The 27,569-nt window shown below is 48.6% G+C and overlaps 2 protein-coding genes across 2 annotated transcripts in view; one reads left to right on the top strand and one right to left on the bottom strand.

The window, feature by feature from the left end:
* LOC144763137 (fatty acid-binding protein, brain-like) overlaps positions 1 to 27,569 on the top strand; it is a 464,561-nt gene that overhangs the window by 250,928 nt on the left and 186,064 nt on the right. The window lies entirely within an intron of this gene.
* LOC144761319 (uncharacterized) overlaps positions 22,625 to 27,569 on the bottom strand; it is a 30,786-nt gene continuing 25,841 nt past the window's right edge. The window contains exon 3 of the mRNA XM_078646759.1: positions 22,625 to 22,719. Within this exon, the coding sequence (XP_078502885.1) occupies positions 22,625 to 22,719 (95 nt within the window). The remainder of the gene's footprint in view (positions 22,720 to 27,569) is intronic.

The raw sequence follows: 27,569 nt of genomic DNA, 5'->3' as shown, positions 1-27,569 counted from the left end.
ACTTCCCCAATCCATTAGATCCAGCCCTAATCTCCTGTCATTCAGAAAGAAACTGAAAACATGGTTGTTTAACCTCTAGAGCTAGAAGCCAAGCACAGGAGAGTTCTCAATAGCACAGCGCCGAGACGCTTGCGGGCATTTGTTTGCGCTTAAGAAATGTTAAAAATAAAATAAATAAATGAATAAATAAATAAATACACCTAAGGGCATCTTATCGCTGGATTCTCAATCAAATACAAATAAGGGAATCAATAAAACCCAATTACAGGATTGGTACCAGACTGGTAAATTAGAAATCATTAATTTATCCTGTATTTTCTAGTTAGTATCGATCACCGTTCACGTGGGCAACAAAAAACATACCTCCCGTGCACTCACGTCGTGCTAAGGGGCACGTATATTCCTTAGACCGTGTATATCGTCTCTCTGTACCATTCAAAAGATTATCTGGTTCTTATTAATGATTCTTGTAGTTCAAAAATTCGTCACTGTAAGGGGAACAAAGTAGGAACATGGCGCTATCGCTAGTGTGCCATTGACATATAGTAAAAACATAGCGTTATCGCTAGAGTGCCAATGACACCTTGGTACAAGCCTCACCCTAGAGTACCGAAATTTTGAGCCTGTAATAACAATAACACGTCTGCACGATTGATTCGTCCTAGAAAATGTTAGGTGAGCCATGTCCCTTTAAGTTTTCTGTGCACACCGTTTTTTTGTTTTGGGGTGTGCGAATTCGATGAGAATATTTTCCATTTTCTATTTAAATAGATCACCAAACAGCTTTCAATATTAGGGAATTTTTCTGAAGTAAAACCGGGTGTTTACCTAACTGACGTACAACGTCTCGATTAGCCGGCGAGTAATCTTTTTACTACCTCTATAGAGGCTCGGGTGATTTGCCCCACCTCTTGCAAATAACCAGGAAGTTTAGGAGGCCCCGCGTTGATGGCTGAGACTGGAGCACGACGAGTTGCGGGAATGTAACCCGGCCAAATAAATAAATAAACTTCATAGGTAAGCGCTTGTCCTTACTAGGACGCTCTAAGAAAATATAATTTCACTTGGGGTGAATACTCTAACCCCCTTATTTTTCGTCATTTTACAGAAAAAACGTGCCGGCTATTATAAGACCTATTCAGCCTCATACTGAAGTATCTGAGGTAAGCCCGACATTCAAACAAATGTGTGCTGTTTTAAACTCAATAAGGTTTAAATGTAGGCCGTGAGTAAAATACACCTTTTCTTTAACCAAAGGCAGAAGACATACGAAAAAATAAAGGCTTTTTGGCGGGACGCCCCCTGATCTCCAGTTTTGGGAGGTATGTCTTTGTTGTACTCTAGGGTGAGGCTTGTACCAAGGTGTCATTGGCACTCTAGCGATAACGCTATGTTTTTACTATATGTCAATGGCACACTAGCGATAGCGCCATGTTCCTACTTTGTTCCCCTTACAGTGACGAATTTTTGAACTACAAGAATCATTAATAAGAACCAGATAATCTTTTGAATGGTACAGAGAGACGATATACACGGTCTACGGAATATACGTGCCCCTTAGCACGACGTGAGTGCACGGGAGGTATGTTTTTTGTTGCCCACGTGAACGGTGATCGATACTAACTAGAAAATACAGGATAAATTAATGATTTCTAATTTACCAGTCTGGTACCAATCCTGTAATTGGGTTTTATTGATTCCCTTATTTGTATTTGATTGAGAATCCAGCGATAAGATGCCCTTAGGTGTACTAGCAGGTTTTAATAAATTTCAAATCACGGAAAGGAGATCGAATGAGCTGTGATCTATAGCAGAATTAGAGATGACAACTTGTCTCTCTTTGTAATTTTCAGTTACAACTTTGTAACGTGGCCCGTGAGACATCAGCCCCTGAAGAATCTGTTCCTCCCTCCGTGATAGGTGAGCCAGTAACAGATCTATGTATTTGAAATATAATCCCTTACTATGTGTTTGGTTTCTTTTGTACATTTTTACAACACGTTTTTAACTGATATCTCAAATCCGCCTTCCTTGCATTCATTAATAGGACAGGTGTGTGTTAATTGATTTCTTTTTAACTACCCCTAGGAGGTCGCCCACCCACAACTGTTCTGTCCTGAAGAAGACCCTCTCTGTAAGGATCACTCTCCTACATATATTTCGGGTCGAAACGTAGACTATACGATAATTACCAACTCCTACCCCAAGCAAGACTTTTGCAGCTGCAGTGGAGTTTGGTTTTCTGTATTAGTTGTGTTTGGACTCTTTATGAGCTTTGTGTTGTGGCCTTTGGCTAAAGGAACCACTTGTACTCATTTTTTTGAATTGCGAATAATACCTGTCACTGAATGATTCAGATTTTCCTTTATCCTACCCCATCTTTGACACGTCCCTCACCTCACCCCCTCCCTGTTGTGAATGTGGGCACTTACATATATTTTGCTACCTATAATATAAAAAACTGTATTATGTGCTCTAACCAATGAAAGGTAATATGTACATATCTGAATTAAATTTTTGTACATCGAATAATTTTGTCTCTTGAAATAATTGAAAAATTTCCAATCGAGTCTTATTTGTTCCGTGTCTGGGACCCTTTCCTTTGTACTTCTACTCTGTGTGCTGCGGAGTGGCTCTGCAAAGGCTTGAGATGCGCCATCTTGCCCTCCCCCAGTGCTCAGCAGTGAACTTGGACCGGGACTGCTGAGATCAACATTTGGGGGCCCACTGTTGGTAGATTGTGCCCCGTTTCCCTGGCAAGGGCTCAGGGAGTGTAGCAGACTCGTGAGCCGCATCCCGACCTAGGGCGGATGCAGTCCGGGGAAAACATTATTATGGCGCCATACAGGTGAAGACTCCCCCCTGACAGTGGGAGCGCAGGGCTGCACCTCGTCACCAACACAGAGGGGAGCGCTTTAGATCTGGGGAAGCTCGCGCCTCAATCCTGGAGATAGACTCTACTGCTGCAACTGCATGGCATTGTAGGGGTTTTCCCCTGGGGCATTAAAGTTTGTGTGGCTTCATCCCTCACATGAAACACTGGTACCTGCAACATAGTGGTTTTGCCGGCCAGTAGACTACAGACGAGGACCGTCCAGACGCCTGTCCTGTGTAACCGGAGGGATCCTGAGTACCGGCTGAGCTGCGAGATGAAACCCAGCAAAGGCTCTGGGGCCCGAGGGCTAAAAGTGGCGCAAACCAACCAACTGAACGGCTACACGGTTCCGAAAGACTCCCAACAGCACCGACTGTCTGGAGGGGCCTCCCAGGGTGGCTCGTGTGGGGAGGAGTAGGAATTGTCACTGAAAGACGTCATTGATGCCATCACTGGAGTCAAGATCTCCCTTGAACACAAAATGGACGCAATGGCGATCGACATGAACCTCATAAGGGTGGATCTGGGGAAACTAATTGAAAAGGTTAAGCAGGTGGAGATCACTGTCGCAAGTCTTGTCGGAGATGTGGCACAGCTTCAAGGAGAAGTCCTCGAATTACAGGACTCCGGCAAACTCACGGACTTAAAATTGGATGACTACAAAGGCCGCTTGCGGCGCAAGAATCTCGGCATTTTGGGAGTTCCAGAGAAATCAAAGGGGCAGTCTCCTGACTTGTTTGTGGAAGACTACATCCTCAAACATTTACAACCTAAGGGCCTCAGTAAGTTCTTTGTCATCGAACGGGCACATAGGGTCCCGGGCAGCCACCCCAAGCCGGGCGCTCCCCCGTGGCCAATGTTGGCCAGAGTTCTGAATTTTCGGGACAGGGACGTCATCCTCCAGAATGCCAGGGCGGGGGCCCCCCTCGGCTATGAGAATGCAAGCATAACCTTTTTCCCGGACTTTACACAAAGGGTACAAAAGCAGAGAAGGTCGTTCCTCTTAGTGAAAAGTGTGCTCAGGGACAGAGGCCTGAAATATTCAATGTTATTTCCTGCACGTCTTCGTTTTTTTTTTTACCACCCCAAAGCTGCGGCAGACCAGATTGAGCACCATGGACCGAGTAGCCTGGAGACCACATCGGAAGGGAGAGCGAGGACAATCGTCCTGCCTGAAGAGAGGGTCGTATTGCCAATTGTGTCTGGATTGAGTTATTGGGGCCGGGAGCGGGGTGGGGAGTTTCTTGTACCCTGCCTTTCGTGGCTGTGGACCCTCTTAGACTTGATGCACTCAGTTCACTGAGGATGTACATTTGACTTGTTTGGGGTCAGGGTGTGGGAGTGATTTTTCTTTCCCCCTTTTCTTCTACTTTTAGTTCTTTACGAGGGCGACAGGCACTCTGCAAGTTTTCGATGGGCAGTTCAGGCCCAGACTATAGGGCAGCGGGTGGGGGGGTTGTTGGGTGTGGGTGTTTTATTTGCGAGTTGTTATATCTGAAAGAAACACGTTAGTGTTAGATTCCTTACCTTAGAATATCCCCAGGCGTCAGATCCGGAAAGTTTTCATCAGCAGTACCCTTGCGCGTCGGTAGGCGTCGTCTGCGGCTCCGGGTCTGTCGTTGTCGGTGTGATCGCCGGGATGACGTCATCGGAGTACTTAGACGCCGCCCTCGCGCGCTGACGTCAGTTCTTTTTACGTGCCAGCAAGCGCAGATCCGGGAAGAGCAGTACTCTAGTCATTTTTTTACAAACTTTTTGGTCACTTTTGATCACTTTTCGAGTCGATTTTTGACTCGCTGTGCCGTTAGGGATGCCTGGTTTTAAACCTGAGTCTGCTGACGGTGACCGACCCCCACCATCGGTGCCTTTACTGCCTCGGGCCGACAACTATGACAAGTCGTGCCCCAACTGCCTTGACCTCGAAGGCTAGAAGGGAGCGGTCGCATAAGCGACGCGGAGCCGACTCGCCGCTTGAGGTTCCGGTCAAGGAGGAAGTCGAGGGACCGGTCACAGAGTCATCGTCCACTCATCAAGTCACCACGACTCGTCGGGCTCCAAGTCCTCCGGTAAGTCGAGGCATTGGAAAAAGAAGTTGAAGAGGCATCATCGCTCTTCCGACTCCCCCCGGCGCTCACGCGACGCGGCCGGGGGTTCGGGCGACAATGCCCGGGCGGTTCCGCCGGAGCTGCAGGCCCCGCCATCAGCTCCACACCCTTCGTTCCCTGGGCTGCACGCGACGCCGGAGGAGATACGTGACTTCCTCGTGGCCATGAGGACTCACTTTCCTCCGTTGGACCCTGTTGAGGCGCCTTCGGGCCCCGCGGGTCCGACTGGGAGCACTTGCGGCCCGGCGGCTTCAGCCCGACGCCGCCGGGTGCTTCGGCGCCGTCGTCGATTCCGGTCCCGACGCTGCAGGGCCCTGCAGGATCCAGGCCTGGATCCGGATCGTCGCGAGGGTGTCGCTCCCAGCGTCCCCGGTTTCAGCCCCGGTCCTGGTGCGACGCCGGAGCGGCACTGCTCGGCACCATCTCCGATGCCGATGGGTGAGCACTTCACCTACGTCCCGACTCCATCTTTTTTGTCTGGTTTCCTGGAGATGGATGACGTGGAGGACTGGGAGGGGTCTGAGGACCCTCTGGCACAGCAGTGCCAGTTAAGCCAGGACTGGGCAGGTGAGGCCAGTGGTCTAGATACTTCACCTGACACTGGATTCATCTCTCCTCCCTCCGTGGCTTCGGAGAAGGGGGCTACTTACAGCGTGGTGTTGAACAGGGCGGCCAAGGCCTTGGCTCTTGAGCTCTCTGTCGCGGCCATGAGGACTAACCTCCTCACTGAAGTGCTCAAACTGCAGGCAAGCTCTTCGGAGCCTCTACTGCCGTTTAATGAAGCCCTCACCGACGTTCTGATGGGCACCTGGTCCAAGCCCTCTACAGGCCTCCCTGTGGATCGGAACGTGGCCCAGCTCCAGGCGACCCCTGCTTTCTGTCCTTTCACCTCACCCCGAGAGCCTGGTTATTCAGGCCTCTACGTCCCAGACCGCATTCCCGACCGCCCCTCCGGATCTGGAATCCAAAAGGTAGGATCAGTTTGGAAGAAACTGTTCTCCTCTCTGAGTTTGGGACTGTGGTCTGTCAACACCGCCTGCCTTTTGGGCCGTTACACCCACTCTCTGTTGGATACGGTTGCAGAGGTGCTGCCACAGTTTTCAGAGGAGGCCCGGACACGACTCGCTACAGCTCTGGCGGAGGGGCGGGATGCAACACAATACTCGATCCGATGTGGACTTGACATCACGGACTCGCTGGGCAGAGCGATTGCCACGACGGTGGCGGTTCGCCGCCATGCCTGGCTGAGGTCTGCCAACTTTCTGGGGATTTCCAGGCCACTCCCATGGACATGCCCTTCGATGGCCGTCGCCTCTTTGGCGACAAAGCGAATAGTGCGCTAGAGCGTTTTAAGGACTCCAGGGCTAAGGCCAAGTCCTTGGGCCTAGGCCAACACCAGCAAACTTCTGCTTTTCGCCCCTTTCGTGGCCAAGGAAGGGGCGCCCCCTCACGTCCAGCCAGCCACAGGCCGCAGAACCAGTCTCAACGCGGTCATGGACGTGGTTACCTCCGTGGCGGTACCGGCAGACACCGGCAGGGTCTGTCCACATCCGCCCGCCGCATCTGCCTCTAAGCCTTCCTAGTCTGACATTTCAGGCCCATTCGACGCCAGTGGGGGGCAGGGTTCGCCATCACCTCCTCCACATCCGTACCATTACGTCGGACAGGTGGGTGCTGCAAATCGTCCGAAGGGGGTACTACCTCCCCTTTGAGGCGACCCTTCCAGCCATGCCACCGCAGTACCACCGCATGTCGGGGATCACTTGCAACTTCTGCAGGAGGAAGTTACGGCCCTCTTTGCCAACGGGGCCATTGAGCGTCTTCCTGGGCCAGAAGTAGGATGTGGTTGCTATGCCCACTACTTTCTGGTACCCAAGAAGGGCAAAGAAGGCCTACGTCATATCTTGGGCTTTCTCAAGGCTTCCTCCGGAAGGAGAAGTTCAAGATGGTGACTGGCTCAGGTCCTAGCTTCCCTGGACCCGGAAGACTGGATGGTTACGTTGGACTTGCAGGACGCATATTTCCACATCCCCGTCCTGCCGGCCCACCGGCACTACCTATGGTTCACGGTAGGCTACAAGCACTCTCAGTTTACCGTGCTCCCCTTTGGCCTTACCAGCGCCCCTCGGGTGTTCACGAAAGTGATGGCGGTGGTCGCAGCTCATCTACGCAGATCAGGGGTTTCAGTCTTCCCCTATCTCGACGATTGGTTGCTGAAGGCGGGCTCGCCCCAAACAGTCGTCTCCCACCTCCAGACTACGGTCAACCTCCTGCACTCGCTGGGGTTCTCCATTAACGTGCCGAAGTCACACCTGTGCCCCTCTCAGAAGCTCCGTTTCATCGGAGCGGTTCTGGACACGGATCAGTTTCGGGTTTATCCCCCCGGACACCAGGTTTGGGATATTCAGGCTCTGATTCCGATCTTTCAGCCTTTATCCTGAGTTTCGGTCAGGTTGACACTGTGGCTCCTGGGGCTGATGGCCTCCTGCATCCTTCTGGTGCATCACGCCAGGTGGCGGATGCGGGCTCTTCAGTGGGACCTGAAGTTTCAGTGGGCACAGCATCACGGCAACCTGTCCGACATCGTCCTGATCTCGGAGGGCACTGTGAGTCAGTTGCAGTGGTGGCTCGCGAACCGCGATTGGGTCAGTGGCAGATCCCTCTCCCTACCCCAACCGGAGCACATAGTGGTGACAGATGCATCCCTCCTGGGATGGGGGGCCACATGGGAGCGGGGGAGATCAGAGTCCTCTGGTTTCCGGCGGAGTCCCGGCTCCATATCAACCTTCTGGAGCTGCGGGCGATCCGACTTGCGCTGAAGTCATTCCTTCCCTCTGTCTGGGGAAGTGTAGTGCAGGTGTTCACGGACAACACCACCGCCATGTGGTACTGCAACACACAGGGCGGGTGGGGTCGTGGACCCTTTGTCAGGACAGCTCTGAACTCGTGTGTGGCGCAAGGTCTCTTTCAGCAATGGGGAGAGCCTTAGTTGGATCTATTCGCCACCGAAGAGAATGCGCAATGTCATCAGTTCAGCGAGTTGGAATTTCCAAGGCGGCACTCGCTCGGCGACGCTTTTCATCACGAGTGGAGCTGCGGTCTGTTGTACGCCTTTCCGCCTATACCACTTCTGCCCAGAGTGCTGAAAAAGATCAGGCGAGACCGGGCCCAAGTCATCCTTGTGGCTCCGGACTGGGCACGAAGATACTGGTATCCCAAGCTACTCAGCATGTCAGTCGATCCCCCGATTAGTCTGCCTCTTCAGGAGGACCTTCTGTCGCAGCAGCAGGGGACGGTCTTCCACCCGAACCTGTCCAGTCTCCACCTACATGGAAATTGAGCGGAGGCAGTTGAGGCCATTTAACTTGCCTCCTGAAGTCTGTGATGTGATTCTGGCAGCTAGGGGTCCCTCCACAAAAACGGTATACACCTGCAGGTGGAACAAATTTGTGGCACTTTGCTCTGTCCCCCTTTCAGAGGTTCTCCACTTCCTTCTTTCTCCTGCCCAGCAGGGCTCTGCTTTGGGCACTATCAAGGGCTACCTCTCTGCCATTTCAGCCTTCTTAAGGCTTCCTGATCAGCCTTCTCTTTTCAAGTCCCCTGTTGTAAATAGATTCTTGAAATGCATCACTCACATGTTTACTCCTGATCCCTTCGTGATACCTCAGTGAGACGTGAATCTTGTTCTGACGTACCTGATGTGTGCTCCCTTTGAGCCACTTCATAACTGTCCTCTTTGTCTTCTGACTCCTAAAATTGCATTCCTGGTTGGCATCACCTCTGCCAGGAGAGTGAGTGAGCTCCAGGCTCTATCTTCTAAACCTCCTTTCCTCTCTGTCCATCCGGACATGGTTGTTCTGAGGACTCGTCCTTCTTTCCTGCCCAAGGTGTTCACAGCCTTTCACATCGGGCAGTCCATCACCTTGCCCACCTTCTTTCCGCCTCCGCATCCCTTGAAAGAGGAAGAGAGACTCCACCGTCTGGACCCAAAACGTGCGCTGTCCTATCTAGATCGCACACGCCAGTTCCGGGTGGATGACCAGCTTTTTGTTGGTTACGTGGGCGCTAAGAAGGGACAGGCGGTGCACAAGCAGACCATCTCTTGGTGGGTTGTCTTGTGCATCAAGGTTTGCTACTCTTTGGCGAAAAAGGAGCCTCCTGTTGGGCTACGCGCCCATTCCACTTGGGCCACGGCTGCTACTACTGCCCTGGGTCAGGGAGTCCCCTTGCAGGACATCTGTCAGGCAGCTATGTGGGCCTCGTTGCACACATTTGCTCGGCACTACTGTCTGGACAGCCAAGTCCTGAGAGATGGCTTTTTCAGCCGTTCCGTTTTCCAGGACTTTCTGGTGTGATCTTGGTTCGCAGACTCACCACCGGGGTTGGTATTGCTGGGGTATTTGTTCTAAGGTAAAGAATCTAACACTAACGAGTTTCTTTCAGATGCACAAGTTACTTACCATCAATATATCTGTAAGAAACATTAGTTAGTGTTAGATTCCTTACATCTATATCTAGGGTTAAGGACATCCCTTTCAGGGCCCTTGTTTCATGGCACCAGTGTCGGTTTCTATCATGGCTTTGCGCTCCTGGCGCGGAAAGCTATGTACAGAACTGACGTCAGCGCGCGAGGGCGCCGTCTAAGTACTCCGACGACGTCATCCCGGCGATCACGACGCCGAAGATGGACGCGGAGCTGCTGACGACGCCTACCGATGCGCAAGGGTACTGCTGACGAAAACGTATGTTTCTTACAGATATGTTGTTACCGAAGATAAGTAACTTGTGCATCGGCTAGTTCTGTAAGTAGCATGACTGAGGCTATTGACATCTCCATTAAATTCAATGCATACGCTGTGATGGGTGAACCTCAGCAAGGCCTACCAGTGCTAGGGGTTCGCCCTTCTCTGCACAAGTCCTCAGAACAATAGTATAGAAGTTGGCACAGAAACTGGAAAAGAAAATACAAAGTTTATTAACCTAATGAGGTGGAACTACATTCACACAACACCCTTCGGCAATGTATGAAGTAGCACCCTGAATGGAAGGAGCTTGGTCCTTTTATACCCAAACAGGGGCTCAAAAGAAGGTGTTACAAGTACAAGAAGTAGGTTTCAGGCACATATAAGGTCATACAGAAAATGCACAGTCAAAAAGTGGGAGGAGCTAACAGTTGCTAATTCTGGTGAACACATCCTGGCATTTACAGACTAACAGCAGCTGCATGGACAGCTGCAAGCTCAACTGAGCATGTGCAAAGTGGAAGAGGCTAAATATAACCTGTCTCTAGGCAGATTTCAAGAGCAGACAACAGCAAGGTAGGACAGAGCACATGGCATACACGGGGTAGCACATGGCAAACAAAATGGCTGCCAGAAATACAAAATGGATTCCACTGAACGGACAAGATAGCCTCTAAATACTGGATGGCTTCTGCTAATGCTAACCCAATCGCTGCCAAATTACAACAACACAGTGGGATAAGAGTGCCAGAATCCTGAGCTGGAATGTTAACGGGCTTGGGGACAAGGTTAAACGTAGTATAAATCTTCAATATATCAGGAAATAAGCCCCAGACATTGTTCTGCTTCAGGAGACACATTTGATAGGAAGTTCATGTAAAGCTATGTGCAGGTTGGGATATAAGCTGGTTGCACATGCTGGGTTCACAACAAGTTCAAGAGGAGTGGGTATAATGCTGAAAAACAGTTTCCCCCTTAGCGTGGATTCTACTTGGACAGATGACAGGGGTCGTTATGTAGGTATCACTGGGTCCTGGGAGGGACGAACCATCACACTAGTTTCTGAGTATGTCCCACCTGGTCTCCAAACTACTACATTCCAGGACCTGCACACTACTCTCCTTTCACTACCTGAAGGAATGTTGTTACTGGGAGGTGATTTTAATTCTGTGGGTTCGGGTAAACTAGATCGCCACCCACTGCGTGAGCTGGGGCCTTCTCATAGATGGCTGCCAGACTTTCTTGAGGCCATGGGTCTAGTGGACGGCTGGCGCACCTACAACCCTGAGAGTATACCACACACTTTCCATTCGTGGGCTCACGGCAGTCTATCCAGATTAGATTATATTCTAATCCCTAGCCCCCAAATCTCGCATATTCACGAAATGAGGCACCTAGCCAGGGGCATATCCGACCACTTACTGATATGGGTACATATACTCCTTCATCAGGTTAGGGTGGGTAGGGTGGTCTCGATTAATCCCTGGTATCTTCGCAACCCCAAAATTCATAAGGAATTCACTAAGGCGATGGACACTTATTTCTGTGAAAACTCCGGTGCGGAAGACTCCTCCCAGATACTCTGGGAAGCATTCAAAACAGTAATTAGGGGGGAAGTTCTATCCCTAATATCTGGACAGAAGAAGGAACAACAAAAGGAAGTGTCTACTATAGAGGACAAGATCTACCAATTATAGAGCGAGATGGAAAGGACGAACACAACAAACTTTCTCCACTTGTTGCTTCTTAAACAGGAAGAATACAGGGCACTAGTGACAGAGAAAGCTAAAACGCTGGGTAAAGAGAAACTTGGTAGAATTCATGACCTAGGTGATAAAGCCAGAAAATTGATAGCTTGGCTTGATAGACGCGAGTGGGCAAACAGATTGGTTCCAGTCCTGCATGACGTTCCTAATGTTTGCATAACTGACACTCAGGAAATAGTGAATCACTTTGCTAGACATTTTGACCCGGTGTACACCGCAGTGGCATCCTACACTAACGAAGAATCTGCTGACTTGTTAAAGGACATTACACTCCCCACTCTTTCCTTAGCGGGCCAGCAACTATTAGATAGCCCCCTAACGGCAGACGAAATAGCGCAGGCAATCCAATCACTAAACTCGGGAAAAGCCCTTGGCCCTAATGAAATCCTAATTGAATGATATAAACTCAGCCCTGATAAATTGTCCCCTTATCTTAAAGACATGTTCGAGAAAAGTAGAGAAATAGGTGAGCTGCCAATGGACAAACGCATAGCCACCATAGTAACCATACATAAGGAAGGCAAACCCAAAACAGATTGACCTTCATACAGGCCGATCTCCCTCCTTAATACTGAACCTAAGATCCTTGCTAAAGTCCTAGCTAACCATCTAATTAAAATAATTTCAGAACTGGTGCACCCAGACCAATCCGGTTTTATACCACACGAAACACGGCGTTAAATTTGATTTGAGTCCATGGCGTCCTAGGTAGAGCAAGCACGATCCCAGAACCAGCTGTTCTTTTCTCCCAGGATGCCACCATGGCGTTCAACACTATTGAATGGCCTTATCTCATAGCAGTCCTATGAAAGCTGGGGTTCGGCAAGGAATTTTTTTGATGGGTTCGGCTTTTATATTCGAAGCCAATGGCACAAGTCGTTGTAAATAATAAAAAGTCAGACACTTTTGTCTTGAGCCGGGGCTGCCCTCTCTCCCCCCTCCTATTTGCTTTAGCGTTGGAACCTTTGGTAGCATGGATCCGCTGAGATCCTGTTATTCGAGGTATGCGGTGGTCACCTGAATTGGAGGACCACATTTCGCTCTATGTGGATGACATTTTACTTTATTTAACAGATCCCAAAAAGTCCTTAATCGCAGTCTTGGACATACTGGCATTGTTCAGTCGATATTCTGGTTTTAGGATCAATTGGACTAAATCCCACTTATATGTCCTTCAGGATGGCCTACCCGTCCTTGCCCTGCAGTTGTCCAATTCAGGTCCGTACCACGGGGTTCAAATACTTGGGGAATATTTCTGTCCTTAGACCCCACACTTGGATATGAAGGAAATCTCCTTCCTCCGATGCTTCGCTTAAAGCGAGACATAGCCAGTTGGAAGTCTCTTCCCCTCTCTCTTTCCCTCTCTCTTCTGGGCAAGGCAGCTCTTTTTAAAATGATGCCCCTTCCCCGTTTTCTTTATGCCCTGCAAAATTCAATCGATCCTGTCCCCATGAACTATTTTAAGGAAATTGAAAACCTCCAGAGAGACCTGTTGTGGAACGGATCGCCACGCATAGCCTTGGGTAAACTTACATTAATGTGGTACAGTGGTGGCATCAGCCTACCGGACATAAAGAAATATTACTGCGCTGCGCACCTAGCAGCTATCAATCAAGGTACATATGAAGACCTTGACAACCCAGGCTACCGGATGGATAAGGGGCTTTTCCCAGGAGGAAATTATAATAGATCTCTTTATTCGAAACTTAACCTGTCCAGACTGATAGGCCCCACTGGATACTCAGTCAGTGTGTGGCACGCTGCAAATAAATCCCTCGGATGGGAACATAAACTGACGCTGTCACCCCTCTATGGGACTCTGCACAACTGGGTAATCTGTGGACATCGAAGGGGTTTGTTAAATGGGACTTGATTGGCATCGCACAAATCAAAGATATGTGGGAGAAGGGAGGGGTGAAACCCTTCGCCACCCTCCAGAACCAACACGAGCTAGCTGACACTGAGTTCTTTCATTACAGAAAAGTTAGCCATGCACTACTTTCCCTCATTCCAAGGGGCACATCCCTTCCTGAATCATCCCGCTAGAGGACAGAATACTGGATGGCCACATCCCGGATAAGACCATCTCATTAATTTATAATAAATTTATACATAACATGGAAGATCCTCTTTCAGTAATGCGACAGAAATGGGTGACAGATGGCATAGAAATGTACAATGAGGTGTGGCAGCAGGCGATATCTTCCCCTCGAGTGGGGGCCATTCTAGCTCAATTACGGCTAGTTCCGCTTAAAATCCTACACAGAATATATATTACAGATGGTGAGAGCGGAAACAGGGGAATGTCGCAGAAGATGGGGCCAAGTCGGCACCTTTATGCACCCCATATGAGAATGCACACTCATTCAAAAGTATTGAAGGGAGATACACGCAGTGATGAGGGCTATCCTTACTGTTACCTTTTACCCTGAAGCATGCAGATGCTTACTGTGAGAAGTTGGCCTGATGTGCAGTGTTCACTATTCTAGTGATCACTATATATCAGTCCAAACAACCCTTATTGATGATTGGTTGTAAGTCAACCTTATAGACCAGCTATCCTAGTAGCATGGATACGAGCAGTCTAAGGCTAAGACTCTAGAGGGCGTGTTAAGCCAGCTGTTTTACCATCACATTACCCCTTGAACACCCAGTGAAAGGACACCACACAAGTGTTATGAAAATAAACAGTGTATTTATTAGAATCACAACAACCCTGTGCTCTTTATGAGGACAGGGTGCTAGGCACACAACAAAACTCTTACGAAAATACTTAAGTTAGCACGTTATACACAAATGCCCGAGGGGCACGAAAAACCATATACTTTAAAAGTGGAATGCGAAATTACTAGCAGGTAAGTACAGTACTAATAGGCTTTGGACTCGCTAGGACTTGACTATAGAATCGTTAGATTACTTCTAGGAGACCTAGGGGACTCGGGTGCAGAGTGTGTACTCTCACGCGGGATGCGGGACAAAGTCTATGGAAGCTAGTAAAGGCAAAGTTAGTGTTCACGGGCGAACCCGACCTGGTAGGAAGAAAACGACAGTGGATCCTGACCCTAGGATAGTGAGGCTATGCTGGGACACCGAAGTGCCGAAGTTACCTAGCCCAGGGGCTGCAGCTGCATAGGTCTGAAAAGACGTCGGGAATCTCGTTGCCGGACCAGGAGCCTGGAAGAAGGAAGTTGCTGACAGGCGACCAGTGAAGGAAAGTTCGATGGATCCAAGCCTGGATCAAGGAAGAAGGAAACCTGAAAGCAGAGGGGACCAAGTTCTTGAATCACTAGCCAGTGATTAAGTGGGCACCAGGATGGCACCGGGCGAAGTCACCGCAGTCAGGTGAGTGGGCGCTGCTGGGCTCTGCAGTCTCTCGGACCAGGAGGCGTTGTCGGCGACCAGGATGGAGGTGCGAGCTGTCCCACGAAGGTTCTTGCTGTCGACGTCGCTGGACCCAGGATTGGGCAACAAGCCTTGGCAAATGCAAGGCCCACGCGGTGGACCTAAAATGGCGTCTTAGCCGGACCAGGAGGGTCCAGGGTACTTCTCCGATGGGGGAAAGCAAGGGCCAGTCTGGAGCAACCAGACCAGCAGCAGTGTTGTCGTCGGGCGTCGTTCAGAAGGCCACAAGCCAGCGGGCTAGTAGCCAAACAACGCGGTGAGCAGCAGAAAGCAGAAGGGCCCCACGCAGATCGTGGAGATGCTGGGAGGCTGCACTTCGGTGCTGGACCTGCTCAGGGTCGGGGCTTCTCGGACCCCAAAGCACTCACCAGGAAATTACTCGGCGGGCTTGCTGTGCAGAAGTCGTGCAGTCTTGAAGATGGCCGGTCCCTCGAGGTCTCGTCACACCCACGAATCTCAGCGTGACTGATGATGTAGGTAAAGGTCAGAGGTGCCAGGGAAGCCGGTTCTCGTCGAGCTGGGCAGTCTTGATCCGGAGGAGAGACTTGCAGCAGACCGCAGTGTTCTTAAGATGGTGCCTGCGGATGCAGGGTGACTACTCCTTAGTCACAAGGGAGAAATCTTAGGAAGAAGTCTTGAGTTCCTTTCGTGGAAAGTAGTTTCAGGATTCAAAGATGATCTGATTTGGAAGGGGGCCAGTTCCTACCTTTATCCTGTAAAAAGGGGCTGGCACGCGACTAAGTCCTGCCCTAGGGGTGGGACTAGGAGGGGGGTGGTTACACCCACTTCCTTGGCGGGCTTTTCCCCAGCACAGGGTCTGGAGTGACCCTGGAACTGGTTCCAGCCAGCCTATGCACAGTGAGCACCGGGGTGCCACGTGCAGTCACCTTCCTCTAAAGCCCTGCCTACCTACAATACACAAAACCCTGTCTGGGACGGTGCTGGCACCGCCCCTGGCAGGAAACCCTTTGTCCTTATCTCCTGCTCTGGGAGGACTCCCAGCAGCAGGAGGGCAGACTTGTGTCTCGGTGGCAGCATCCATTTTGTGGAGCTGAGGCTCTGTTGGACTTTAACCGGGGTTAGGGGTTACATACATGTCGTGTCCCTCTAGAAGGGTGGAATGCTAACCCCGTCGCCAGAATTGGCGAGGGGTTAGTATTCCAATTCGTATGACAACTTACTCGACATGTTTTGATAAAGCGATACCAGAGTTGGCATATAACCGCGAGGATTATAATGCACTTAAGAGTATATGGTATGCGATATCATGGAAACGGCTAAGGGATGGATCCCGAAAGCCGCAGACAGGCTCAGCTCATGCCAGAGTACCATCTCACACGATTCCAAGCACTCTGCCTTCAGGATTGTTAAGGCCTGCTATAGGAGTGACTGATAGGAGATCTGTGTGTCCATTTTAGGGTTAGATATAGGTATACTATATCTAAAGCAAGGGGTGATTACACCACCTTGCCCCAGCTGTCAAGCAGCCAGTTGTGTCAGTTTAGTTAGTCAGCCCAGGGGTGGCATAATACATGCTTCAGCCCCTGGGAGACTTCTGGGTACACCTCAGCCCTGGGTACAGGGACTTGGAGAGGGCCCAGTGCCAATTCAGTACCTGAGTACAATTTGGATAGAGAGAACAGCTAGGCTGTGGGTCTGATTAGCAGGCCCACAGCCAGGGAAAGTCGTAAACCAGTGCAGCAAAAAGCAAAAATCTGGGTGATCATAGGATTGCAGACCCTACTCTCCTACACTTACTAAATATATGGGAACCGACCGACCTGAACACCTACCAAACACAATGGGCCACTTTGGGTTTCATGCTTGCCAAAAGAAACATTGCTCAGGCCTGGGGAGCAGCAGCTCCCCCCGCTCTGGAGGCATGGGAGTCTAGTATGGACTGGTGTATGTTCAAAGAAAAGACGGTATATTCTGCCAGAGGCTGTCCTAAAAAGTGGTCCCTCATGGTCACCGTGGAACTCCTATCGTGGAGACATTTGCGTTCCCCTACAGAGTATTGAACATGATGATTTGCTTCCTCCTTGAAAGGTCCTTACTGTGTGTAATGTGTAGTAATATTGCCTCTAATTGTCATACATATATTGATACTAAGCTGATTGATGACTGCTTATATGCCGATGTTTGTTAATAAAAAGTTATATAAAAAAAAAGAAACTGCTACAAAAAGCTGGCACCAAATACGCCCGTTATCCGCCAAACTCCGTATACATGCCGGCGGCAAACCTTTGTTCGTTACAGAAGCAAGTGCCGTCCTGAAATTTGCCAAGCAACACACACGTCCACAGCTCGACAAGAGCTTTGATAAGGACAACTCAAACAACCCCACCAGATCTAACCATTACCACATGTTGTCCTGTATTATGCTTGGCTCAATGTACACTTGGGAGTAGCTATTATCATTTTCCTCTTTCTTGATTTAGATCACAAAAGTCTTCTTAGGTAGTCCTTATAATGCTCGGCCACCCTGTTGCACTGTGACAGGGCAGTATGCCGGCAACCTCACACCCCCTCTGGGATGATTCCCTTTAGCCTCACCTCTCGCGGGCTTATGCTTATTATGGGGTGGTCAATTTTAGATACTCAACCTGATTGGGGAGTTGTAGTGGGTGGTGGGAGGCCTGGGCAAGTTTCTGTTGGTTATCGTTTATTGCTGTGCATATCATATTATTTACTGGCAATTTCCCAAATGTGGAACACATGTCGCGATCCAGATTTCTGTTTTAATTCTGTATTAGGGAGCACTCCTGTTCTCCAATTATCTTTACACTTTACTAAATGGTGCTGCGGTTCAGAGGGGTTGTCAGTCCCTAGAGTATAGAACACTAGTTATGCTGGGTGCGTTGGCCCAACGAACAGTGCACTGTCCACTTGGTGCTATGCACCTGAACAGTTTATATTTTCTTGATAAACAATCAATTCTCTATTTTGTTTAATTACCTCTATTTATTTTTAGATATTTTTATCTTCTTTTCATCAATATGTTTCCACATTATAACTTTGTGTTTCTATGAATTACATTTCATTCATAAATCCAAAACATTAGTGTTACATTTCTTATTACATTCAACAATATTATATGCTGTACAATTTCTGTAAAATGCCCGGTGCCCAAATGCATTTCGGCACTACCAAAGTGCCTTCATCAGGGGCGAATCTGAAAAAAATAAATAAAGATAACCATGTAATTTCACTTTTACGATGCCCATGGGTGTTGATGTGTATGTGCCCTGTGTGTTGTCATACCTGTTCTTGTGTTGCTGAATCAGCCATCCCACTACAGGTAAAGTTATAGAACTGAGACACACCAGTGACTGTAACACAGCAAACGTAGTGTATGGAATCAAGTGCCCATGTGGCAAGCTCTACGTGGGCAAAACGGAACGTAAGATAAAGACTCGTATCACGGAGCATGAGAGCAGAATACGCAACTTAAACCTAACGTCACCTTTAGCAGTTCACTGGAGAGACACAAGTCATACAATCTCTCAATTGCGGTTCTTCATCATTGAACAAGTACCCTTGAAGGCAGGAATCAACAACCACCAAAGATTGTTACAAAGAGAACTATTTTGGATTAACAATCTACACGCGATGACTCCTATTGGTCTTAACGATAAATATGATTTATCTTGCTTCCTATGAGCAGATAAAGCATCTTATTGCTAATATCAGAACCATAGTCTATGGGTTAGCGCACATAAACGTAAAAACTACGAATACCAACATCTCGAGCAATTGTATAAGTTCAACTAACTTTATCACAATACAACACTAATATAAGTAGCAATGAGTTGATGAGGTTGAATCACAGTGTATATCAAGAAATGAAATTAAGATACAAGAGTACCCATTTATAATTTACTGTACACGTGTATATATGGGCTTATATTGTACAATACACAACACACAACATCAATGTCCACAATACATTGCTTTTCACATAAGCTCGAAGGTACCATAAGATATCCATCATTTAGTGAACACATTAACAAAACACACAGCATATCAGCTAGGACGAGTTTTTGCGAGATTTGGTGGGTTAGCTTATGGTATAATCGCGGTAATAACCTTGGCATCTGAAGTATGATGGTAACGTTCTAGTTGGAACTTATGTTAACAACAACATGATAATTGCCGGGTCACAGCAATGTGACATTTATAATTCACATATTTAACTAAAGATATTAACATGACTTGGTTTGAGTAATGAGCGTAGGCAACACGAACAGCATTTACGCCAAAGATAACCCATTGAAACATGGCGTCCGAGTTACGATCAATGATAGCGCATCAGTCCGTTGTCTGTTTTGCTGTTCAGACGCGCTGGAGTTTGTTATGAGACGAGTAACGATCAGTATTGGTTGTAGCGTTTTTTGACCGGAGAGCAGGTTGTCTTGATACGGAGAGGATTGTTTGGACACAAGGTAAGGGGACTTCGGTAGTTTCGAGAGTTAAGCAGATGAGAATTCGCGATGGGTTTGAGTATTCACGGCGATTTTGTTTGTTTATGTTTTGTAGTGGACATTACACGGACGCATTCAACAGGTATGCGGTAGTGGAATTGAGAGGAAATATAATTTACGGTTCTGGATTTTTGGAGTACTGATAGAGCATACGCGATTTTTTTATGTTTTACAGAAACAAAACAGTGCTGTTATAACAGGTATGCCTGTCAATGTACTTGAGTGGCTTTTTAGCTATACGGTAATGTTTATAAGTAGTGAGGAGGAAACTGAATACATTCCTTGTTTGTCGTTTAGGGTAATTTTGAAGACTCGAGATCTGTGGTAAGCTCATGTTTGCAATCCAGACTTGGTTTATTTTCACGACGTATTGTTATATTGGGTTTGACTTAGAGATTAAATAAATTTTAAAATCTTTTTCATACAGGATTTAAGAATTCAGCAACACAAGAACAGGTATGACAACACACAGGGCACATACACATCAACACCCATGGGCATCGTAAAAGTAAAATTACATGGTTATCTTTATTTATTTTTTTCAGATTCGCCCCTGATGAAGGCACTTTGGTAGTGCCAAAATGCATTGGGCACCGGGCATTTTACAGAAATTGTACAGCATATAATATTGTTGAATGTAATAAGAAATGTAACACTAATGTTTTGGATTTATGAATGAAATGTAATTCATAGAAACACAAAGTTATAATGTGGAAACATATTGATGAAAAGAAGATAAAAATATCTAAAAATAAATAGAGGTAATTAAACAAAATAGAGAATTGATTGTTTATCAAGAAAATATAAACTGTTCAGGTGCATAGCACCAAGTGGACAGTGCACGGTTCGTTGGGCCAACGCACCCAGCATAACTAGCGATCCAGATTTCGCCATCATACTGCAGGAGAGACACTACAGGAAGTTACTAAGGGTACACTTAACCCGCTGGGCCTCCCAGTCATGGTGGTTTTGGTCCCCATACAGACATATTTTTTTCAAGCCTAAATGTCTAAATTAACTTGCATCACTTGGAATGTGCGTGGCCTAAATGACCACAGAAAGGCACGGCTGGTGCAATCATATCTTGGTAGATATGCGGCTGGTCTGTACCTCCTACAGGAGACCCATATGAGGGGTGCCGCTTGCGATAGATTTTAATCCACTAGATGGAGCGAGGTATACACATCCAACTACTCCAGAGAGGTGACAATGCTAATCAGGCGGGCATTCCCTGGCAGACAACCAAGGTAGTCAGTGACTTAGACGGGCGTTATCTACTATTACTGGGGACATTATTTCACGAACTGGTTATCATTGCAAACATTTATGGGCCCAATGTGGACGATACCACTTTTTTCCAGTGGTTTTGCCATCAAATACAATCCATGGGAGACGCTGTGTTAATCTGGGGTGGCGACTTCAACACTGTATTGTCGCTTGAGGAGGACAGAGTCGACGCCTCACGCACACATCACCCACAAGCAGCCACAGTTTTAAAGGGACGGATTGCTGACTATAAACTAGTCGACACCTGGCGGATGTTCCAGCTTAACACTCTGGAGGGCACATATACTACGCAGCAACATCACGCCTGGTCAAGATTGGACTTCTGGCTTACATCTCAAGATCTCCATTCCTGGGCAACGGAGGCGGTCCATCATGCCCACACCCTATCAGACCACTCACCAGCCACACTGACCCTTCAGATACCCAAACCCTACATACAAACATTTATGTGGCGTTTACCACCTCACGCTCTACTCGACGCAGCTTTCAGGGAAGAAATCCACACACAGATTACAGACTGCTGTGAACATACTATGGGTTACGTGGAAACCGCTGGCAAGCTCTGGGAAGCATTCAAGGTGGCCATCCGGGAGCACTGCATAGCGGGACAGACCAGAGTACTCCAAGATATCCGCGGCAGCCTGAGCCGGCTTGACTTGGAATTGCATTTACTGGAGCCACAGTATTTCACAGTACCGTCAGCTACGGCATTGGGGTGTATTCACAGTCAACTCACTGAGTATCAGGATGTGGCTGATAGGGAGATAAATTTCCTACTCAAATACGCAAACAAGCTTAGATATGGCGAGGGAGACAGGCCGGGCAAGACACTTGAGAATCTTTTGCGCCCACCCAGAAGCTCCACCTTCATCACCGTGCTCACTGCCCCCACTAATGGTGTGGTACACTCTCCACCTGATATTCTTGACACTATGAGGGATTTTTATGCACAATTATATACATCTCAAACAACCCCACCAGATTTGGTCCTAGAAGACTGCTTCAACTCCATAGAGCTCCTATGGCTCAGCAGAGCACATCGCAAATACCTTGATATCCCAATCACTGTTGAGGAAGTACGCTGCGTCATTGGCAGCATGCAGGCAGATGAGGCACCGGTCTGACAGGGCTCACTGCAAAATTTTATAAAGAATACTTGGAGTTTCTTGCCCTTCACCTCCTGGCGGTATACCATGAGGCACTGCAGGAAGGCATTCTTCCTGGATCAATGCGCAAGGCCATTATAAAAACTCTTTTAAAACCGAACAAGGAGCCTCAACAATGTGATTCATACCGCCTACTCTCACTAATTAATCTGGACGCCAAGATTTTTGCCAAACTTCTGGCCACCAGGCTTCAGCCATTGTTACCATTGATAGTCTGGCCGGACCAATCTGGCTTTGTGCCGGCACTATCAACCTCACTTAATCTTATAACGCTGTTTGGGCTGCTGAACTACCTCTTCCTACACGTATCTGCGATCGCTGCACTCCTAGATGCCACTAAGGCGTTCGATTCTCTGGAGTGGGGATTCCTTTTCCCGCTTTTTAGAAGACTAGGACTGAGCCCGCTTTTTATCCCTCAAATCCAACTTCTCTACACGCTACCCACTGCACGGCTGAGGATCAGTGGACTGATCTCTGAGCCAATAGTTATCACACGGGGCACCAGACAAGGCTACCCCTTGTCGCCGTTATTGTTCGCGCTTTCGACAGAACCACTGGCGGCTCGCCTGCGGCAGCACCACACCATTCAAGGGATTGGATTCACAACCAGGGCCCTCACTGTGTTGATGTACGTGGGTGACATCCCTTTATATATAGTGAACCCCAAAGACAACTTGGCGCCTATGACACGTGAGGTCGTGCGATATGGCAGACTCTCCGGAGTGAACATCAATTTGAGTAAATCTGTGATCCTCCCGCTCACACCTGAAACCCCGGCTTTCGAAACTGACTATCCGTTAGTCTGGGCATCCGGCCCGATTCGTTATCTGGGCATATGGTTTAGCAGTAATCTGAAGGAACTTTGGACAGGCAATTATGCCAGGGTTGTGGCCTGGAACGAAGAAAGAGTAAAAAGATGGAAAACTCTCCCTCTCCTTGGCCGGCCGCTAAGCAGTGGCCAAGATGATTATTCTTCCTAAACTGTTGTTTCTCTTAGTCAACATCCCTTTGCCACTCACAGTGCATTTCTTTAATTGCCTCAGGTCACTTATGATTGAGCTCGTGTGGGCTGGGGGACAGCCAAGGATATCCTGGGAGGACCTGACACTACCACAAGCACAGGGCGGAATGGAGACCCCGGACTCTGTCCTCTACACCTACAGTGCCCAGGCACAATTCTTACACTTCTGGGTGCACCCCACACCTTTTCAGCCACACGTTGCAATCGTAATAGATAGGGCAGCACCTCTCCCATTATCCACAACACTATATCACCCAAACAAGCGCCCACACGACAAAATTGACACTGTACAAGTTATGAGGTGGGCATGGGAGGGTCTTCGCAAATGAACACACTTAGATGTACTGTATGCCCCATCCATGCCATTACCAAATAATCCGCTGATCCCCCCCACTCATGGAAGCCAAGGCACAGGAACGTGCGTCCACACATAACAATCAGACAGGCGGTGGTCTCTACCCGGAGGATACCTTCCTCACACTACAGCAAATTGCAAACCCTACACCGCCCTCAGCGCTAGATATGCTACTTTACTATCAGGTCTGTGTGTTTGCAAGAATAAGTTCCCTACATTGCCAGACCCGCCGCCGACATTGCCGGCACTGGAAAACCTACTGGCAGTGGAATCGGGGTGAAAACTTATTTCTTGTATTTATAAAATCACCCTGAAGGCATTCCCTATCATTGACCCAACTTCTAGCAGGTCGTGGGAGGCGGATCTGGGGGAAAGTCTCGCGGATGAGCAGTGGGACCTCAGTTGCAGACAGTTAGAGCGATTATCGCCCAATTACCGTCTCCGGCTCATCCACTTTAAGTATCTCCGCTGCCTTTATTGCACTCCAGCAACTACATAAGATGGGGCTACACGCAGATAATAGCTGTTGGTGCTGTGGTGCTCCCCAGGCGACCTTCTTACATTCAGCATGGCAGTGTAGACCCATAGCAAACTTCTGGCTCAACATACTGCGCAACATGAAAGTCATTACTGGGCTGGACCAGCCCTGTACGCCATTGCTCTCCTTGTTGGGAATTATTGAGACAGTGAAATGAAGTGAAAAGACCATTTATTAAGCGCGACAGCTACCCTCAGTCATCCTAGCGCTACAGACAACGTGTCCAGGTGAACAGTTGGACATTATTCAGGATTTATTAAAAAGCAGGGTTTTTAACTGTTTACAGAGGAGAGTAAATTGGACTCTGATCGCAGACGTAGGGGAAGGGAGTTCCAAAGTTTAGCCAAGTTATAGGAGAACGAACGGCCCCCACATCTGGCTCTCCTAATCCTGGACACAGTGGCGTGGAGAGAGGATGCTGCCCTAAGCTGTCTGTTCCGATGGTAGGGGGTGACCAATGAATGATTGATGACAGCGCCTGTTTTCAAAAAGGCTCGGTGGGTGATGCACAGGGCCTTAACTTCAATTCTTTCTCTGACTGGGAGCGAGTGTAGGCTCCTAAGTCTGGGTTTGACTGGGAGTCTGCGGGGGATCTAGAGGAGTGTTCAGGCTGCGTAATTTTGGATGATCTGGAGCTTGCGCAGGGTGGTTTGGGGGACCCTAGGTAAAGGGCATTCCCAAAATCTAGACGAGACAAGATGAGGCCCTGGATCATGATCTGTCTTGCTTGGAAAGGCAGTAAGGGGAGAATTTTCCGTAGAAGCCTAAGTAGACCAAAGCAAGTGGGTGAAAGTTTAGCTGCTTGACAATTAAAGTTAAGGGACTTGTCCAGCCAGATGCCCAGGCTCTTGATTGTGTCCTTTGGTATGGAAGCAGGGCCAAGGCAGGTAGGCCATAATGCGTTGATGGTGAGCTTGGGGGGGGGGGGGGGTTACCTAAGAGCATCAGCTCAGTTTTGTCTCCGTTCAACTTGAGACATGACGATGTCATCCATTTGGTCACTTCTTCTAAGCAGTCACTCAAGCTGTTATGCGCGGTGTGGGGTTGATTATGAGCCACCACTAGCATCGGCATAGGTGATGATTTTTATCTCCAAGGGGCAGACAATCTCAGCTAGGGGGTTCATATATATATATATTAAACAGCGTAGGGCTCAAAGAAGAACCCTGCGGCACACCGCAGCCAAGAGGCTTGCTGGAGGATGTGGTTTCGCCCTCAAAAATCTGGAAGGGGCGGTCTGAAAGGAAGGATTCAAAAAAGGCAATTGCTTTTCCTGCGACTTCTAATTTGATGAGTCGATGAAGTAGAATGTTGTGGCTTACAGTGTCGAAGGCGGCACTTAGGTCAGGGAGAATGATTGCTGCAGAGCCTCCTTGATCCAGGGTCTACCTGGCCTCCTCCGTCACTGCGACGAGGGTGGTTTTAGTCAAATGCATGGGACGGAATCCCGTCTGGGAGGGGCGAGCAGGTGATTGGTCTCTAATAACTCTGCCAATACTATGTAGGCATGTTTCTCAAGGATCTTGCTCACCCAAGGTAACAGGAAAATTGGTTGATAGTTACTGGGGTTATCCTGGTCTAGGTCGGGTTTTTGGAGGCTGGCTTTCACCCTGGCCCGCTTCTAGGGAAGCAGGACAGGGCCAGCCAATAGGGAGGCATTAAGCAGGTCAAGTATGGTGGGAAGGATGTTGCTAGTGACTGGCAGCAAGGTCCGTGGGAGTGCCAGATCTTTGGGGGAGCCGGATTTAACCTGATGCATGATGGATTCTAGCATGGTAGGAGTGAGGGGGGAAGTGATTCGAGTGTGTCTAGGGGCTGGGGCCCTGATTCAGGTGATTTGGTGAGTGGAGTGTGGATCTTAGTGGGGGAAAAGGAGGTATAAATGGTTTGTATTTTTTGGAAGAAGAACTCTACCAGGTGTTGCAACGGGTTTGTGCATTGATGGTGTTTAGAGGTTTTTCTGGGAGCTTGAGGAGTGTTTTTCAGAATGCAGTATATTTCCTTTGGCCTGGAGGCAGCATCGTTAATTTTTCCTTCAAAAAAAGTTGATTGTGCAATTTTAATTTTGTTTTTGTAGGTTTTTATCGCTTATCTATATGCAGTTTTGCTGGAAGGGGAGTAATCCAGTCGCTATTTCCTCTCTAATTTTTGGCAGTGACATTTCTTTTCCCATAATCCAGAGGAGTACCAGGGGGCAGTCCTGGCCCTGTGCTTGGGTTTGGTACGTTTCATAGGGAGTACAGACTCTAGTGAATTGGAGATCCATCTATTATACTCCTCGTTGGCTTGAGTGGGGGTCAGGGTTGTTAGATGGTCTGGAAGTTTCAAGAGCTGCCAGCCAGTAAACTAGGGGGAGTTTTGACCAATTACGTTTCCTACGAATAACTGTATTGGTAGGAGAGTGGGGTTTGGGGTGACCCAGGAAAGGGAAATCAGGAAGTGGTCCGTCCACAGGAGGGGGGGGGAGTTCTTACTATAAGACCTGCCCAGTTGCTAAACACGGGGTCAAGTAGATGACCTTTGGTGTGGGTCGGTTTAAGCACAAGTTTAAGGTATAGTGCGGAGAAGCTGGAGGTCATTTTAAAGCGGTGTGGTCTGAGGTGTCGTCAAAATGGATGTTAAAATCCCCTAATAGTGTAAAATTAGATGGGCTGCATGCTAGGTTGGCTATAATGGGGGAAAGGGTATCAAGGAAGTGTCCAAAGGTTCCGGTGGGCGATATATAAGTATCCCAGAAAAGGTGCTAGTGGGGAAGAAGTCTATGGCGGAAGAGAGACTTTCGAAGTCTGGTATCGGGTGAGGGGAGCTGCGACATCTATAACAATCTATATGGATGACTGCTAGGCCACCTCCTCTTCCCACTATGCGGTCTTCACGTAGTATTTGATATCCTTGGGGGAGGGACTGGATGAGATCAGGTTCTGACTCTGTGTTGAGCCAGGTCTCTGTCAGAAACAGAACATCTGGGTTGAGCTCCTCTAAAAGCATGGAGATTTCCATAGTGTGTTCAGAGAGTGGCCTGCAATTCAAGAGGTACATGCTTCGCTGAGTTTTTTTGGTTAGTGGGGCAGAAAAAAGCTCAAATCCACAGTGTGAGCATGTGGTGTGTTGATCTACTAGGTTCCACGAGAAGCCGCATAAAGCAGGGGGTTTTCCTCTTAGTTTGTTGAGGGAGATGGGTCTGTAGCGCCTGACATGAGTGGTGAACGAGCAGGGGTTATGGCGCCGGCCGCGGACGGGCGCAGGCGGGCTTGCCTTTGGCGCGCCGTCGGCCCGGCCCGCCGCGCACGTCCGCTGCGTGAAGCGTATGGCATCAGGTTTTTGTGCTGCAGATTAGAGAAGTGAGCAGCCAATGACGTTGCACCCTCCTCCCCTCTAGCCCGGAAGTTTTATAATGAACCGCGCCTCCCTCCACATCAATCGGGAAAATTCCCGTGGTGGACTGGGGATAGCGCGGGTGCGAGGTGTCAGAAGGTGCAAGAAAGCGTGTAAGTGCAATTACTTTAAGGGTTCCCTAGAGATTGCGGCGATTTAAAAACTAGCATCACAGTGAGATTAAAACAATTACCGGATGGGCAGAGTAGCTGTTCTGCTGAGCGCGCCACCGAAATTACACAAACTACTGGAAATGTTACTTCTAATGGCCAAAAGACAGGTGGCTATACACTGTTGGGCGGCCCTGCCTCCGACAATGAAGGAGTGGGTTACGAGCGTGACACACAGTTGGCAAGCTCTTAGGAACTTTTACCGACCAAATCTCGTCCGAGAGACATATGGGAACCCTTCGTGATCTGGCTCAATTCTGCGGCTGCAGATGACCCTTAAAGC

Source organism: Lissotriton helveticus, chromosome 6 (assembly GCF_964261635.1).
Source record: "Lissotriton helveticus chromosome 6, aLisHel1.1, whole genome shotgun sequence".
In the NCBI taxonomy this organism is placed as follows: domain Eukaryota; kingdom Metazoa; phylum Chordata; class Amphibia; order Caudata; family Salamandridae; genus Lissotriton; species Lissotriton helveticus.
Note: the sequence above shows the minus strand (reverse complement) of the source record. Positions and strands in the feature narration are given on the sequence as shown.